At 45.9% G+C, this 14692-nt stretch overlaps 1 protein-coding gene across 2 annotated transcripts; it reads left to right on the top strand.

Moving 5' to 3' along the window:
* Nucleotides 1–141: 141 nt before the first annotated feature.
* Nucleotides 142–14345, top strand: ECHS1 (enoyl-CoA hydratase, short chain 1). 2 transcript variants are annotated; one of them, XM_006146954.3, is made up of 8 exons: nucleotides 142–275; nucleotides 1928–2125; nucleotides 2683–2810; nucleotides 7942–8041; nucleotides 9131–9235; nucleotides 9785–9904; nucleotides 13166–13233; nucleotides 14211–14345. In XM_006146954.3, the coding sequence occupies exons 1-8, from the start codon at nucleotides 188–190 to the stop codon at nucleotides 14274–14276; spliced, it is 873 nt and encodes a 290-aa protein (XP_006147016.1). In that variant the 5' UTR covers nucleotides 142–187; the 3' UTR covers nucleotides 14277–14345. The 2 variants fall into 2 exon arrangements, with proteins under 2 accessions (XP_006147016.1, XP_014442737.1); XM_014587251.1 differs by lacking the exons at nucleotides 142–275; nucleotides 1928–2125; nucleotides 2683–2810 and adding exons at nucleotides 5071–5314; nucleotides 5872–5999.
* Nucleotides 14346–14692: the final 347 nt, after the last annotated feature.

Below are 14692 nucleotides of genomic sequence, written 5' to 3'. Positions count from 1 at the left end.
CGGTGCCCAGCCCCCCTCTGCCTCTGCCCCGCCCCAGTATTCCCCCCGGCCCCACCTGGGCGTCTGCCCAGCGCGGACCATGCCAGCTTGCCTAGTCTCGCGATGGCGGCCTGTGGGCGGGGCAGGCGCTGATTGGCGCTGCACGGGGGCAGCTCCGCGGGGCGGGGCAAGTCGTCGGGAGAGCGCCATGGCAGCCCTACGCGCCTTGCTGCCTTTACTCCGCATACAGCTGCGCCCCGCGGCCCGCTGCTACGCCCTGCGTTCCTTCGCCTCGGGTGAGTGCGGGGCTGAGGGCTGGCTGGCCGAGCGGGGGTCAGGAACCCCTTTTTTTTAACCTGACCCCGGCCCCTGCAAGAGGCCCTATCGGAACTCGCTGAAGTGTGTCTGGAGGGCACGAAGTCGCTGTCCACTACTCAAATCGGGTAACCTGGACCGAGTGCCGGGATGTGGGGCAGCTTGGCGCTTGGTGCTTGGTTGTGAAATTCCACGTGTGTTTGCATGGCTCTAAGAGGAGGTGCAGTTCCTGTAGAGCAAGACAGCCCGGGAATGGAAATTTCGTCCTGCGGTGCCCTTTGTCCAGACCCCCCATGCCCACTGCTTCTCCCTGACTCTGACCTTCAGACCAGAAACGTCGGGGCACGCGTTTGTCTTCCTCCCGCAGCCAGCCCGGGGATCCTCTTTCTGGCTCACCTGCAGCTATCTCCCACTCCAGTATCTTGTGAAGTTCTTGGTCATGCTCCATCCTCCTCCTTGACCCACCCACCCTGTATATCCGATTAACTACAGTCCTGTCGGTTCACCAAGTTCTCCTTAACCGTCCACTTCTGCACCTAACTGTAATGAGCAGGTATCTTGCTGCTAAATAGTTTCCATATGGTTGGGTTTTTTAAGAATTATTTTATTTACCTTTCTTTCCTTTCTTCCTTCCTTCCTCTTATTTTGACCAGAGAGGAACAGAGAGAGAGAGAAAGCAAGCTGCTAGATCCAGCCCTAGAACTGCGGCTGGCCATGTGGGAATCTAGTACCCTTAACCAACATGCCAACTACTGGCCCCCCTTGTGATATTTTAATTACTCCACAGTAAACCACAGGATAGGCACTAGAATCCCTGTTTTACTGCTAAAGAAATCAGCCACTTGGGGCCAGCAGGTGACATGGTGGTTAAGGTAGCTGGATTCCCACATGGCTGACCATGGTTTGAGTCCTGGACCTGGCAGCTTGCTTTCTCGCTTTCCTTCTCTCTGTCTCTCTCTCTGGTCAACTTCAAAATAAAATAAAATAAAATAAAAGTAATTACAATTAATAAAATTAAATTAAATAATTCTCTTTTAAAAAAAGAAATCAGCCACTCAACACATACTCACCTTTGTCTTTTCAAGTTCATCTTATTCCTCTCCAAGTCTACTGATAACATTCCTAATCTTCAGCTGATCTGGCTGCTGTTCCAGATCGTAGCACAAACCCTCCAAGATAGCTGTTTTTTGATTCTTCCTACCTCCCACCAGGTTGTCCACCACAAGTTCAGAGCTTTGTTCTGTTTGTGACGAATGCCCCTTACATGAGTGGCATGCATTGAAAGAACAAATGTTCCTGTCCCTTGTTTCTGCAGAATCTTGGTCTATCTCTAGTGCTGTGTTCTGGGAGGAGCAAACCAGGGCATTTAAAGAGAAGCACCTGTGGGCTGTGATCTGTGCTAAGATTTTCTTTAATTTAAGGACATGTTCAAACCAGTATGGAAACAGAGAGGGGTACCAAGGCTACCATATACCCATGTGGCTACATGCTGAAGGCACTGAGGACTAGAGGAAGGATCCCTCAGAGGACCTCTCCGGTCACTCCATGTCTGCTGACAAGGGCACGTCCCTTCTCCTGCTCCCTAGTTTGATACCTATGTGAATGGAGATCCCTTTTTACCTTCTTGCTGTAGGTGCTAACTTTCAATACATCATCGCAGAAAAAAGAGGGAAAAATAACAATGTGGGCTTGATCCAACTGAATCGCCCCAAAGCACTTAATGCACTTTGCAGTGGCCTGATAGAGGAGCTCAACCAGGTACTGGAGACCTTCGAGAAGGACCCAGCTGTGGGAGCCGTTGTCCTCACTGGTGGGGATAAGGCATTTGCAGGTACGTGTAGACAGCAGTGGTGACAGATAACCCAGTACCTCTGTATCTGGGCAGGTGTGGGAGAGACGACACCTATAGCATGTGGCATTGAGGGATACACCAAGACAGAAAAAGCAACTTACACCTCTGATGGTGTACACATAGGAATTTACTTAAATGGGCAATGAAAATGCACATGGGAACTTGTGAGATGAGTTACTCTCTGTATGCTTAACATTCTTTCTTGTTCCACCAGTGAAATAAGCTTATTTAAAATGATCTAGGTCCTTAATAATCAGTTTTTGTGTGTGTTGAGGACCTAAGTGCCTAATGAATAAGCCTACCTTCCTCTTGAGTTCACTTTGCATCTGTTACCTGTTGTTTGGCCCTTCTAAGTTACCCCTGTCAAAAAGCATATCACAATGAATTTCCTTGCCCACCCATTGTCCCAACATTGCTAGGCTCTGCATCAGCTGTTCCTCACAAACCCCAGTCCCTGCTTATGTTACACTTGATAGCTCTTGTTGATTTAGGGAATACAAGACTGGTAAATGAAACCTCATTGCCGTTTCTTCTAGCTGGGGCTGATATCAAGGAAATGCAGAACCAGACGTTCCAAGATTGTTACTCTGGCAAGTTCTTGAGCCACTGGGACCAGCTCTCCCGCTTCCAGAAGCCAGTCATAGCTGCTGTCAATGGTTATGCTGTGAGTGTCAGTGGCAGGAATCTTCTCCCAGAATAGTGGAAAGAACTGTCCTCGTATGTGTGAGGTATCATGGAGACTTTTATTCTGAAAAGGCCTTAAGCATAGCTCCCAGGCCACCAGGTTCCTTTCCTCCCAAATGATGCCAAAGAGTCGGGAATTGTAAAGAAAAGAAATATTTCGACATCTGCTTTTCTTTTTCCCTTGTGATTGTTCACTTGCTGGCTTCTCCCCAGCCAGCTTCTCTTCCATCTAGGTTAAGGACATAGGTGTTGGCTTTGGCTTTTCTGTATCATTTTAATGCCATTTTGACCTGCCCCACACCCATAAACCAGCTTCTGTAGCTACCATTGAAAACTCTGTGTCTTACACTAGCCAGGTGGTGTGGTGATTAAGGTGGCTGGATCACATGGCTGACAGCATGGTTCAAGTCCTGAACCCAGCAACTTGAAAAATACCATGGATACGTGTGTGCGCATACCAAAATCCCAAGAAAGATGAAGAAGGGATTGTTGCATGGTCATTCCCCCAGAGGGGTGCTTTCTCACATTCTCTGTCTCACTCTCTCCCCCTCTCTCTCTCCCTCTCTCTCTGGTGAACACAAACACTCTATAGCAAACTTGAAAAAGAGAAAAAAAAAGCTTTGTGTCTCATTTATCAGGATCTCTGGAGTCATGTGGGTAAGTCAGAAGTGCTGGCTGGAACTAGTCTTAGCCTATAGCAAAGTAATGGGATCATTTCACAAGTTGTTTATTTACGAAGCTCCCTCCTGTGAAAGCCAGTGGTCAGTGAATAAGTTTTATGGAAGCCACACCATTTGTGTATGGATTCTCTGTGGCTGCTTTTAAGCCACAGTAACAGAGCTGAGTAGTCATAACAGAAACCATAGGACCCTCACACCCAAAAGCGTTTACTCTCTGGCCCTTTATTTTATTTTAGTAACTTATTTATTTTATTATTTTTTTCTTTTTTTGGAGAGGTTTTCACTATAGGGCGCGTGTGCTCACCAGAAAGACAGAGAGAGACAGAGAGACAGAAAGCGAGAAATCACCCCCCCCACCCCAAGGAGATGACCACACCACAATCCCTTCTCCATTCTCCTCTCAGGATCTTGGGCACGCACACACATGTGCCCAGGGCTCCAACCACGGTCGACTACATAGGTGTCCAGTGACACAGCCATTACGGTAACTGCTCGTCCCTTATTTATTTATTTATTTATTTTGAGAAGTTTTCACTATAGGGCGCGTGGACTCGCCAGACAGACAGAGACATAGAGACAGAAAGCGAGAAATCACGCCTCAGGGGGGATGGTCACGCCACAATCCCTTCTTCTCCATTCTCCTCTCGGGATCTTGGGCATGCACACACATGCGCCCAGCGTGAGTTTTAAGCGGAATCTAGTACCCTTAACCAACATGCCAACTACTGGCCCCCCTTGTGATATTTTAATTACTCCACAGTAAACCACAGGATAGGCACTAGAATCCCTGTTTTACTGCTAAAGAAATCAGCCACTTGGGGCCAGCAGGTGACATGGTGGTTAAGGTAGCTGGATTCCCACATGGCTGACCATGGTTTGAGTCCTGGACCTGGCAGCTTGCTTTCTCGCTTTCCTTCTCTCTGTCTCTCTCTCTGGTCAACTTCAAAATAAAATAAAATAAAATAAAAGTAATTACAATTAATAAAATTAAATTAAATAATTCTCTTTTAAAAAAAGAAATCAGCCACTCAACACATACTCACCTTTGTCTTTTCAAGTTCATCTTATTCCTCTCCAAGTCTACTGATAACATTCCTAATCTTCAGCTGATCTGGCTGCTGTTCCAGATCGTAGCACAAACCCTCCAAGATAGCTGTTTTTTGATTCTTCCTACCTCCCACCAGGTTGTCCACCACAAGTTCAGAGCTTTGTTCTGTTTGTGACGAATGCCCCTTACATGAGTGGCATGCATTGAAAGAACAAATGTTCCTGTCCCTTGTTTCTGCAGAATCTTGGTCTATCTCTAGTGCTGTGTTCTGGGAGGAGCAAACCAGGGCATTTAAAGAGAAGCACCTGTGGGCTGTGATCTGTGCTAAGATTTTCTTTAATTTAAGGACATGTTCAAACCAGTATGGAAACAGAGAGGGGTACCAAGGCTACCATATACCCATGTGGCTACATGCTGAAGGCACTGAGGACTAGAGGAAGGATCCCTCAGAGGACCTCTCCGGTCACTCCATGTCTGCTGACAAGGGCACGTCCCTTCTCCTGCTCCCTAGTTTGATACCTATGTGAATGGAGATCCCTTTTTACCTTCTTGCTGTAGGTGCTAACTTTCAATACATCATCGCAGAAAAAAGAGGGAAAAATAACAATGTGGGCTTGATCCAACTGAATCGCCCCAAAGCACTTAATGCACTTTGCAGTGGCCTGATAGAGGAGCTCAACCAGGTACTGGAGACCTTCGAGAAGGACCCAGCTGTGGGAGCCGTTGTCCTCACTGGTGGGGATAAGGCATTTGCAGGTACGTGTAGACAGCAGTGGTGACAGATAACCCAGTACCTCTGTATCTGGGCAGGTGTGGGAGAGACGACACCTATAGCATGTGGCATTGAGGGATACACCAAGACAGAAAAAGCAACTTACACCTCTGATGGTGTACACATAGGAATTTACTTAAATGGGCAATGAAAATGCACATGGGAACTTGTGAGATGAGTTACTCTCTGTATGCTTAACATTCTTTCTTGTTCCACCAGTGAAATAAGCTTATTTAAAATGATCTAGGTCCTTAATAATCAGTTTTTGTGTGTGTTGAGGACCTAAGTGCCTAATGAATAAGCCTACCTTCCTCTTGAGTTCACTTTGCATCTGTTACCTGTTGTTTGGCCCTTCTAAGTTACCCCTGTCAAAAAGCATATCACAATGAATTTCCTTGCCCACCCATTGTCCCAACATTGCTAGGCTCTGCATCAGCTGTTCCTCACAAACCCCAGTCCCTGCTTATGTTACACTTGATAGCTCTTGTTGATTTAGGGAATACAAGACTGGTAAATGAAACCTCATTGCCGTTTCTTCTAGCTGGGGCTGATATCAAGGAAATGCAGAACCAGACGTTCCAAGATTGTTACTCTGGCAAGTTCTTGAGCCACTGGGACCAGCTCTCCCGCTTCCAGAAGCCAGTCATAGCTGCTGTCAATGGTTATGCTGTGAGTGTCAGTGGCAGGAATCTTCTCCCAGAATAGTGGAAAGAACTGTCCTCGTATGTGTGAGGTATCATGGAGACTTTTATTCTGAAAAGGCCTTAAGCATAGCTCCCAGGCCACCAGGTTCCTTTCCTCCCAAATGATGCCAAAGAGTCGGGAATTGTAAAGAAAAGAAATATTTCGACATCTGCTTTTCTTTTTCCCTTGTGATTGTTCACTTGCTGGCTTCTCCCCAGCCAGCTTCTCTTCCATCTAGGTTAAGGACATAGGTGTTGGCTTTGGCTTTTCTGTATCATTTTAATGCCATTTTGACCTGCCCCACACCCATAAACCAGCTTCTGTAGCTACCATTGAAAACTCTGTGTCTTACACTAGCCAGGTGGTGTGGTGATTAAGGTGGCTGGATCACATGGCTGACAGCATGGTTCAAGTCCTGAACCCAGCAACTTGAAAAATACCATGGATACGTGTGTGCGCATACCAAAATCCCAAGAAAGATGAAGAAGGGATTGTTGCATGGTCATTCCCCCAGAGGGGTGCTTTCTCACATTCTCTGTCTCACTCTCTCCCCCTCTCTCTCTCCCTCTCTCTCTGGTGAACACAAACACTCTATAGCAAACTTGAAAAAGAGAAAAAAAAAGCTTTGTGTCTCATTTATCAGGATCTCTGGAGTCATGTGGGTAAGTCAGAAGTGCTGGCTGGAACTAGTCTTAGCCTATAGCAAAGTAATGGGATCATTTCACAAGTTGTTTATTTACGAAGCTCCCTCCTGTGAAAGCCAGTGGTCAGTGAATAAGTTTTATGGAAGCCACACCATTTGTGTATGGATTCTCTGTGGCTGCTTTTAAGCCACAGTAACAGAGCTGAGTAGTCATAACAGAAACCATAGGACCCTCACACCCAAAAGCGTTTACTCTCTGGCCCTTTATTTTATTTTAGTAACTTATTTATTTTATTATTTTTTTCTTTTTTTGGAGAGGTTTTCACTATAGGGCGCGTGTGCTCACCAGAAAGACAGAGAGAGACAGAGAGACAGAAAGCGAGAAAACACCCCCCCCCCCCCAAGGAGATGACCACACCACAATCCCTTCTCCATTCTCCTCTCAGGATCTTGGGCACGCACACACATGTGCCCAGGGCTCCAACCACGGTCGACTACATAGGTGTCCAGTGACACAGCCATTACGGTAACTGCTCGTCCCTTATTTATTTATTTATTTATTTTGAGAAGTTTTCACTATAGGGCGCGTGGACTCGCCAGACAGACAGAGAGAGACATAGAGACAGAAAGCGAGAAATCACCCCCCCGGGGGGGGGCGGATGGCCATACCGCAATCCCTTCTCCTCCATTCTCCTCTCGGAATCTTGGGCACATATGCACACGTGCCCGGCGTGAGTACTAAGCCACCGGGTCCTGGACGCGAATCGCGGTCAACTACGTGGGAATCCAGCGACATAGCTATTACACTAACTGCTGTTTCCCCCTTATTAATTTATTTTTAAGAGAGGTTTTTGCTATAGGGTACATGTGCTTGCCAGAAAGACAGACAGAAAGTGAGAAACTACCCTCCTGGGGGGATGGCCACGCTGCAATACCTTCTTCTCCTTTTGGGATCATGAGCGTGCACACACACGCACCCAATGTAAGTTTAAGCCACCGCGTCCAAAGCTCCAACTGTGGTAGACTACATGGGAGTCCAGCAATGTAACCATAACACAATCTGCTGGTCCTCCCTCTGGCCCTTTATGGAATAAGTTTGCTAGCCCCTGGTTAATAGCATCAACTATTTCCAGATAATTTATTGTAACATTTACCTTTGTGCTAAGTTTGCAAAAACTTGGGACTCTTGTTTCATTTTAATAGAAAATTTAAATAACTAAGATGATTTCCTACCTGAATTTCCCTGGTAAAACAATCATCCTGATGCCAGATGTTGTTTTGCAGCTTGGTGGGGGCTGTGAGCTTGCTATGATGTGCGACATCATTTATGCTGGGGAGAAAGCCCAGTTTGGACAGCCAGAAATCTTACTGGGAACTATTCCAGGTAAAGGATGATGATATTTCTAGCATAAATTATCCAAGTAATTCCTTAAAATCTGCCTATGTCTTAGGCCCACTGCTCAGGTGTCTGACTGAGGCAGGGGCTGTGGTATGAGCCTTGAGTGGATAGCCCAATATCTCTTTGGTGCTCCTCATGCAAACCAACACATGGAGACCAGAGCAGGCTATAGGAGACAGTGGCCCTGAAGGCCTTTTAGCCCTGTCTGGTTCTCGTATTGTAGCAAGGTCCTATGTTCAGCACTGTTAGGGAAGGTTGTCCACACTCCAGTAATGCTGGTTTATGACCACAGTGGGTCTTTCTACCTCATTACCTGTATCCATTGCAGGTTAAAAATTTAGAGGGAAAAACACAGTGACTCTGGGCTGCTGCTGAGAGCTCTCTTCGACATGACTCAGGCCCCATCCACTCCCATTTTGCTGCCAGTGCAGATGACATGGCCTCAATGAGCTCTGCATTCCCTCCACCTTTGGAAGGTGCTGAGCTATTGAACAAAGAGCAGCACCTCCTACCACTCAGGTGTCTGCCTGGTAGGCCTGGTAGATCTGGTAGGAGAGGGCAGATACTTGGAGAGTGCTGAGAACGGAGGAAGCCCAGACCCTGAGGAGGAATAGGCCACACTTGGGAGACACCCACTGAGTATGACCAGGCAGGTGCTAAGGCTCTGAGCTTCAAACTTTTGCCATCTGTTTAGGGCGTGACCCTATGGCAGAGCTGTGCTCCTTCAGGGAACCCAGCACATGGAGTTAGAGATACCTGGAAGCTTCTAGAATGTTGATGAAAAAGTTTGGAAAGGGAGCCATAGACACTAGGTAGCCCAATCCCGAGATCTGGTTATTGGAAAAAGTGCCAGGTTTGGGGCTTGTTCTTAGAAGGGAGCCACCCCTGAGATTTCTGCATTCTTCTCTTTGCCCTCTACTGTCTACCTGTTTTGCCTGCCTACCCCTCTGGGCCTCTTGTCTTCAGGCCTCATCTTCACCCCCTTAGAACTTGTTGGTTTGCCTGTCTGTGGTATCTTCTTGACTTCACTCACCACAGAATCAGCTGTGACCAGCATCCTCTCTGCCTCTATAGGTGCAGGAGGCACCCAGAGACTGACTCGTGCTGTGGGAAAGTCGCTGGCCATGGAAATGGTCCTCACTGGCGACCGGATCTCAGCGCAGGAGGCCAAACAAGCAGGTACTGGACAGGCTGCCCATGGGAGCTGAGTGGAGACTGGAGGGCTGCATCTGGGTGTCCCTGTGGGTAACCAGCATAGAAGGTTTGGATTCTGAAAACACACACACAAAAAGAGTTAGATGCCTTTTGTTTATATAGTTGAAATATAAACACAAAATAATAACTAAGCATATGTACAGGTTAAAGAAAAAAAGAATAACAACCATCTCATTCCTAAAGCCCAGAATAAGAATGGAGGGTCTCCCAGACCCTCACAGGTGAGCCCTCTCCCTCCCCATTGGTGAGCACGGTCCCCAGTCCTGCTGTGTCTGCAGTGTAGTGCTACAGACAGGCTGGCTTGTGAGTCTGAGAGTGTAGTGGCCACAACTGCCAAGGGGACTCAGCACTCCTTAGAGAAGAGTGTACTACCTTCCCACATGGAAGCTGTCCCACTTTAGTGTTCTGAGAAACCTGGGCATTCTAGAACACTGTCACTAATAGTCTCTAGGCCTCAAAGAAATGGAACTAGTATTGTTTCTGTATGTTATTCACCACCTTTTTGTGTTGTAGGTCTTGTAAGCAAGATTTTTCCTGTTGAGACATTGGTTGAAGAAGCCATCCAGTGTGCAGAAAAAATTGCCAGCAATTCCAAAATTATAGTCGCGATGGCCAAAGAATCAGTGAATGCAGGTAGAGATTCTGCTGGGCAGGGCAGGTGGAGAAGGTCTTCAGCATTGCATGGAAGTATTTTTGTGAGAATCTAAGTTTTGTGGCTCTGAGTGTGTGACTATACCTTAACCCATCCTGAGGAGAAAGCAGAAGATTCTCATTATTGAAGTCGCCAGATGGCATATGTGGTTATGTTGCTAGACTCCCACATGGTCAACTGCAGTTCAGGTCCCAGACCCAGTAGCTTGAAAATCACACTGAATGTGGAGCCAACAGATGGCATGGTGGTTGAGGTTTGCTGGACTCCCACATAGCTGACCACAGTTTGAGTCCCAGCTTGCTTTCCCATTTTGCCTCTCTCTCACTCTTCCCTCTCTGGTCAAAATAGATAGATAGATAGATAAGTAAAATAATTCTTTTTTAAATTATTTATTTAATTTTATTTATTCATTCACTTATTTTAATTTGATCAGAGAGAGAGAGAGAGAGAGAGAGAGGTAGGTCTTGTAAGCAAGATTTTTCCTGTTGAGACATTGGTTGAAGAAGCCATCCAGTGTGCAGAAAAAATTGCCAGCAATTCCAAAATTATAGTCGCGATGGCCAAAGAATCAGTGAATGCAGGTAGAGATTCTGCTGGGCAGGGCAGGTGGAGAAGGTCTTCAGCATTGCATGGAAGTATTTTTGTGAGAATCTAAGTTTTGTGGCTCTGAGTGTGTGACTATACCTTAACCCATCCTGAGGAGAAAGCAGAAGATTCTCATTATTGAAGTCGCCAGATGGCATATGTGGTTATGTTGCTAGACTCCCACATGGTCAACTGCAGTTCAGGTCCCAGACCCAGTAGCTTGAAAATCACACTGAATGTGGAGCCAACAGATGGCATGGTGGTTGAGGTTTGCTGGACTCCCACATAGCTGACCACAGTTTGAGTCCCAGCTTGCTTTCCCATTTTGCCTCTCTCTCACTCTTCCCTCTCTGGTCAAAATAGATAGATAGATAGATAAGTAAAATAATTCTTTTTTAAATTATTTATTTAATTTTATTTATTCATTCACTTATTTTAATTTGATCAGAGAGAGAGAGAGAGAGAGAGAGAGAGGGAGGGAAAGTGATAAAGCAAGCCACCAGGTCCGGTACTCGAACTGCCGTCGGTCATGTGGGAGTGTCCAGCCCCTTAACCACCACGCCACCTGCTGGTCCCAAGTAAAATAATTCTTAAAAAGAAAAGAAAAGAAAATCACACCAGGTGCATATGTGTGCATGCCCAGGATCCAGGAGGAAAATGGAGGAGAAGGGATTGCAGTGTGGTCATCCCCCCTGGAGGGTGATTTCTCACTTTCCCTCTCACTATATCTGTCTGTCTGTCTGTCTCTCTCTTTCTCTCTCTCTCTCTCTTCCTCTCCCTCCCCCCCCCCTCCAATAAGCACACATGCCCTTTGGCAAAAACCTCTTAAAAAAAAAAAAGATCCTCATTATTTTGATTTTGCCTATTTGTAGAACTCAACTTTCTAGTCAGTGACTCAACAGATTCTGTTGATAGTCTAAGCTTCCGTTCTACCATGTCAGGAGAACTCATCTGGCTCTAGCAGAGAACAGCCTCAGAGCAGCGGGCATGGAGGGAAGAGGCGAAGAAGAGAGTGTTGGTCCCTAGAGTAAAACTGAGGTCTCTTGCTCATGGGAAAACTCAGTTTCCTTCCCAAGTCCTGGGGCATTCCACGTCTCAGCCCACACCTGTGTCTTCACCCCAGGTGGTTATTGCAAATAGCCTTCAGCCTACGTTTGAGGGGCACAAGTTCAGTGCAGTCATCAGTATCAGCCTAATGGTGAAGACTACTGGGATTTGTTATTGATCTAGATTTTTTAAAGGTTTTTTTCATTTTTGTTTTTTGTTTGTTTAGTCATAGGGTGTAAGTGAGAAATCATCCCCCAAGGGAGGATGGCCATAGCACAGTCCCATCTCCATTCTCTTGAGATTTTGAGCAGGCATACTCACATACCTGGCATGATATTCAAGCTGCAGGGTCCAGCACTCGAACCATGGTTGACCCCAGGTTCCCTAAAGCCTTAACCATACCACCTGCTGGTCCCTTGATCTGAATTCTTTGTTCTCTCTCTTGGTGAAGCAGATCTGATCTTTCCACCTCTCAGAACTGCTTGCATTTGAATGTACCAATTTATTCTCAGCATTTGGAATAAGACTATTTGTGCAGTGTTGCCTGTTACACAGACTGAACCCTGGAGAGAGGTGTGTAACTGCAGGCAAGTTACTCAACCTGAGTCTGTTTGTTTATCTCAAGAGAGGAAGGCCATCCCTCAAGATTTACTTTTGGCCTTAGTTGGCCAAGCATTTTGTGAAACCAGTCATTTATAATAGTGACAAACATATAACTCTCATTGCAGAAACAAAAGCTGCAGTTCCCTGAAGTGTTTTGACAAGGTCATAGTTGAAAGTACCTGCTATTGCTCAATTCCACACTGAGAGGACACCTCACCCTCCGTGTTTGAACAGCAGTGCATCTACTTTTATCTACAAACTCAACTTGGCCCTGCTTTGCTTTCAGTGAAAAGAAAGGGCCCAGAATGGGGCCCAGAGCTAACGGTGTGCTGGGAAATTCTCTGTTCTGGCTTCCATGTTCTCTTTCCTGGTTTTCATCCTTAATTATTTTTCTCTTATGCACTCGCCAGAAAGACAGAGAGAGTCAGAGAGACAGAAAGCAAAAAATCACCCCCCGGGGGGGATGGCCATGTCACAATCCTTTCTCCTCCATTCTCCTCTCAGGATCTTGGGCACATAAGCGCATACATGTGCCCAGCAGGCATGTAAGCCACCAGGTTCAGGACTTAAACCGCAGTTGACTACATTGGAGTCCAAAAACATAGCCATTATGGCAACTGCTGGTCCCCATCCTTAATTATTTTTCTATACTTCCAGTTTCACTGACTACTTTCGATCTTATAATTGCACAGTTGGCTGTTTTGCCTTTCCTCCAGTTCCTCATGCTTCTCCCTTGGGCGCCCTGAGCCACCATCACATGACATTTGGGAGGCCCTGAGGGAGCTGTTTGTTCACTCAGTTGTCACAGCTTATTCACTTAGTGGAGCATTTGAGAGGGAAGGCCGACTAAGTCAGACAGGGAAGCGTGTACAGGGCTAGGATTCCCAGGCTTCGTTTCAGTCGTGCCTGTGTGGGTCAGTGAGGAATGTTACTGTCACTGCACAAGGAAAGTTTTGCATTCTCACATTTAGCATCTCAGGTAATAACTTTAGGGGTTTCTTTTTCAGCTTTTGAAATGACGTTAACAGAAGGAAATAAGTTGGAGAAAAAACTCTTTTATTCAACCTTTGCCACTGTAAGTAACAATTCAATGGGAAAATCAAGCATATTCCAGTTGTGTAAGTGTCTGGGAATTTCTTTTAGATTTTAGCATTTATTCTTGGTCAGAACTGTTAACTTCCCATCCAACTAGATCAGATTTGTCCTCTCCGTGGGTCTTGATTTTAACAATATAGAACAGTGTGTAGAAGCTCAAAAGTGTGGAAAACTGTGCAGGGTCATCTCCTGTCACAGAAGGTCCTGTGAACTGCACCCTTAAAGCAGCACCTTTATTTTGAATGCAATTTACATCACCCATGCTTTTCCTAGCTCATTCCAATTATTGGAATGTGGTTCAAATGTATTATATTAAAATATGAATAACATTGGAGTGCTATTTTATAGAATTTCTACCACTACTAAATTTTTCTTCTAATTTCTATAATAATTCATCTTTTTATTGTCAGAAAGATATTTTATAAAAGGAATATTAAAGGTAGTTTTGTCCTTTAAAGAAGCCAAGTTCTGTGGGTGCCTATGTGTGCGTGTATTTGCACACATCTGCTTATGTGCACACAAGCAGAGGAGGAGGTGTAGATACAGAGCTGAGTCCTGCTCTATCACTCTGAGGATAGTGCCTGAAAAAATCACTACTAAGTCCAAGTGATGACTTGGTGAATGACGCAAGTATGTGCATCCGAGGTTCTCTTAGATAAGAGTATGATACAGATATTGTTGTTCCTGAATGACTGTCATGCAGGAGGAAAAGGATATATAAAAACCCCCATTCTGAGGCCCAGCCCTGATTTGCCAGGAATCCAGTCATTCCCAGGCTGCAGGTGTTCTCGCTGCAGAATCTCCCCACCCCCACCCCTAGACCCTCCTGTGACTCAGAGAGCAAGGGAGACGAGAGCCAAAGTGGGAAGACCTTGGAGACACGGGTCGGCATTGACAAGCCTTTGGGCTCAGGGAAACGTGAATGTCCACCTCTGCTTTTCTCCCTTTTTCTACCAGGATGACAGAAAAGAAGGGATGAGTGCATTTGTGGAGAAGAGAAAGGCCAACTTCAAAGACCAGTGAAAACTGACTGCCTCGACCTTAAACCTCTACTTTAAGATGAAAAATACAGTTTGTGAGTTTTAGAAGTGACGAATCATTCTCTTTTAAAGGGTGATGTGGGTGACACATAGTTTCTCTCCACTGCTGCTGGGCCGCAGGGCTGTATGGCTGAGATTAGAGCTCATTCATGGCACAGTTGGCTGTCTTTACCCAGCCATTAAGACAGTATGCATCCAGAGGGTGTTCACATTCTGATTGGAACATACTTGAAATCAAACTTTTTGTTGAGCTTCAGCGTGTTTAAATTGCTAGGTTTCTATGGAAAGCAGGCACCTGCTTGGTTGTGTCATTTATAGCTGAGTGAATATAGCTAGAAGGGAAGTGCTTCTGCGTACTCACTTTAAACAGGTGCTCTACTGATAAAAAAAAAATTGCTG

Source organism: Tupaia chinensis, unplaced genomic scaffold (genome assembly GCF_000334495.1).
Source record: "Tupaia chinensis unplaced genomic scaffold, TupChi_1.0 Scaffold000197_1, whole genome shotgun sequence".
Classification (NCBI taxonomy): domain Eukaryota; kingdom Metazoa; phylum Chordata; class Mammalia; order Scandentia; family Tupaiidae; genus Tupaia; species Tupaia belangeri.
Note: the sequence above shows the minus strand (reverse complement) of the source record. Positions and strands in the feature narration are given on the sequence as shown.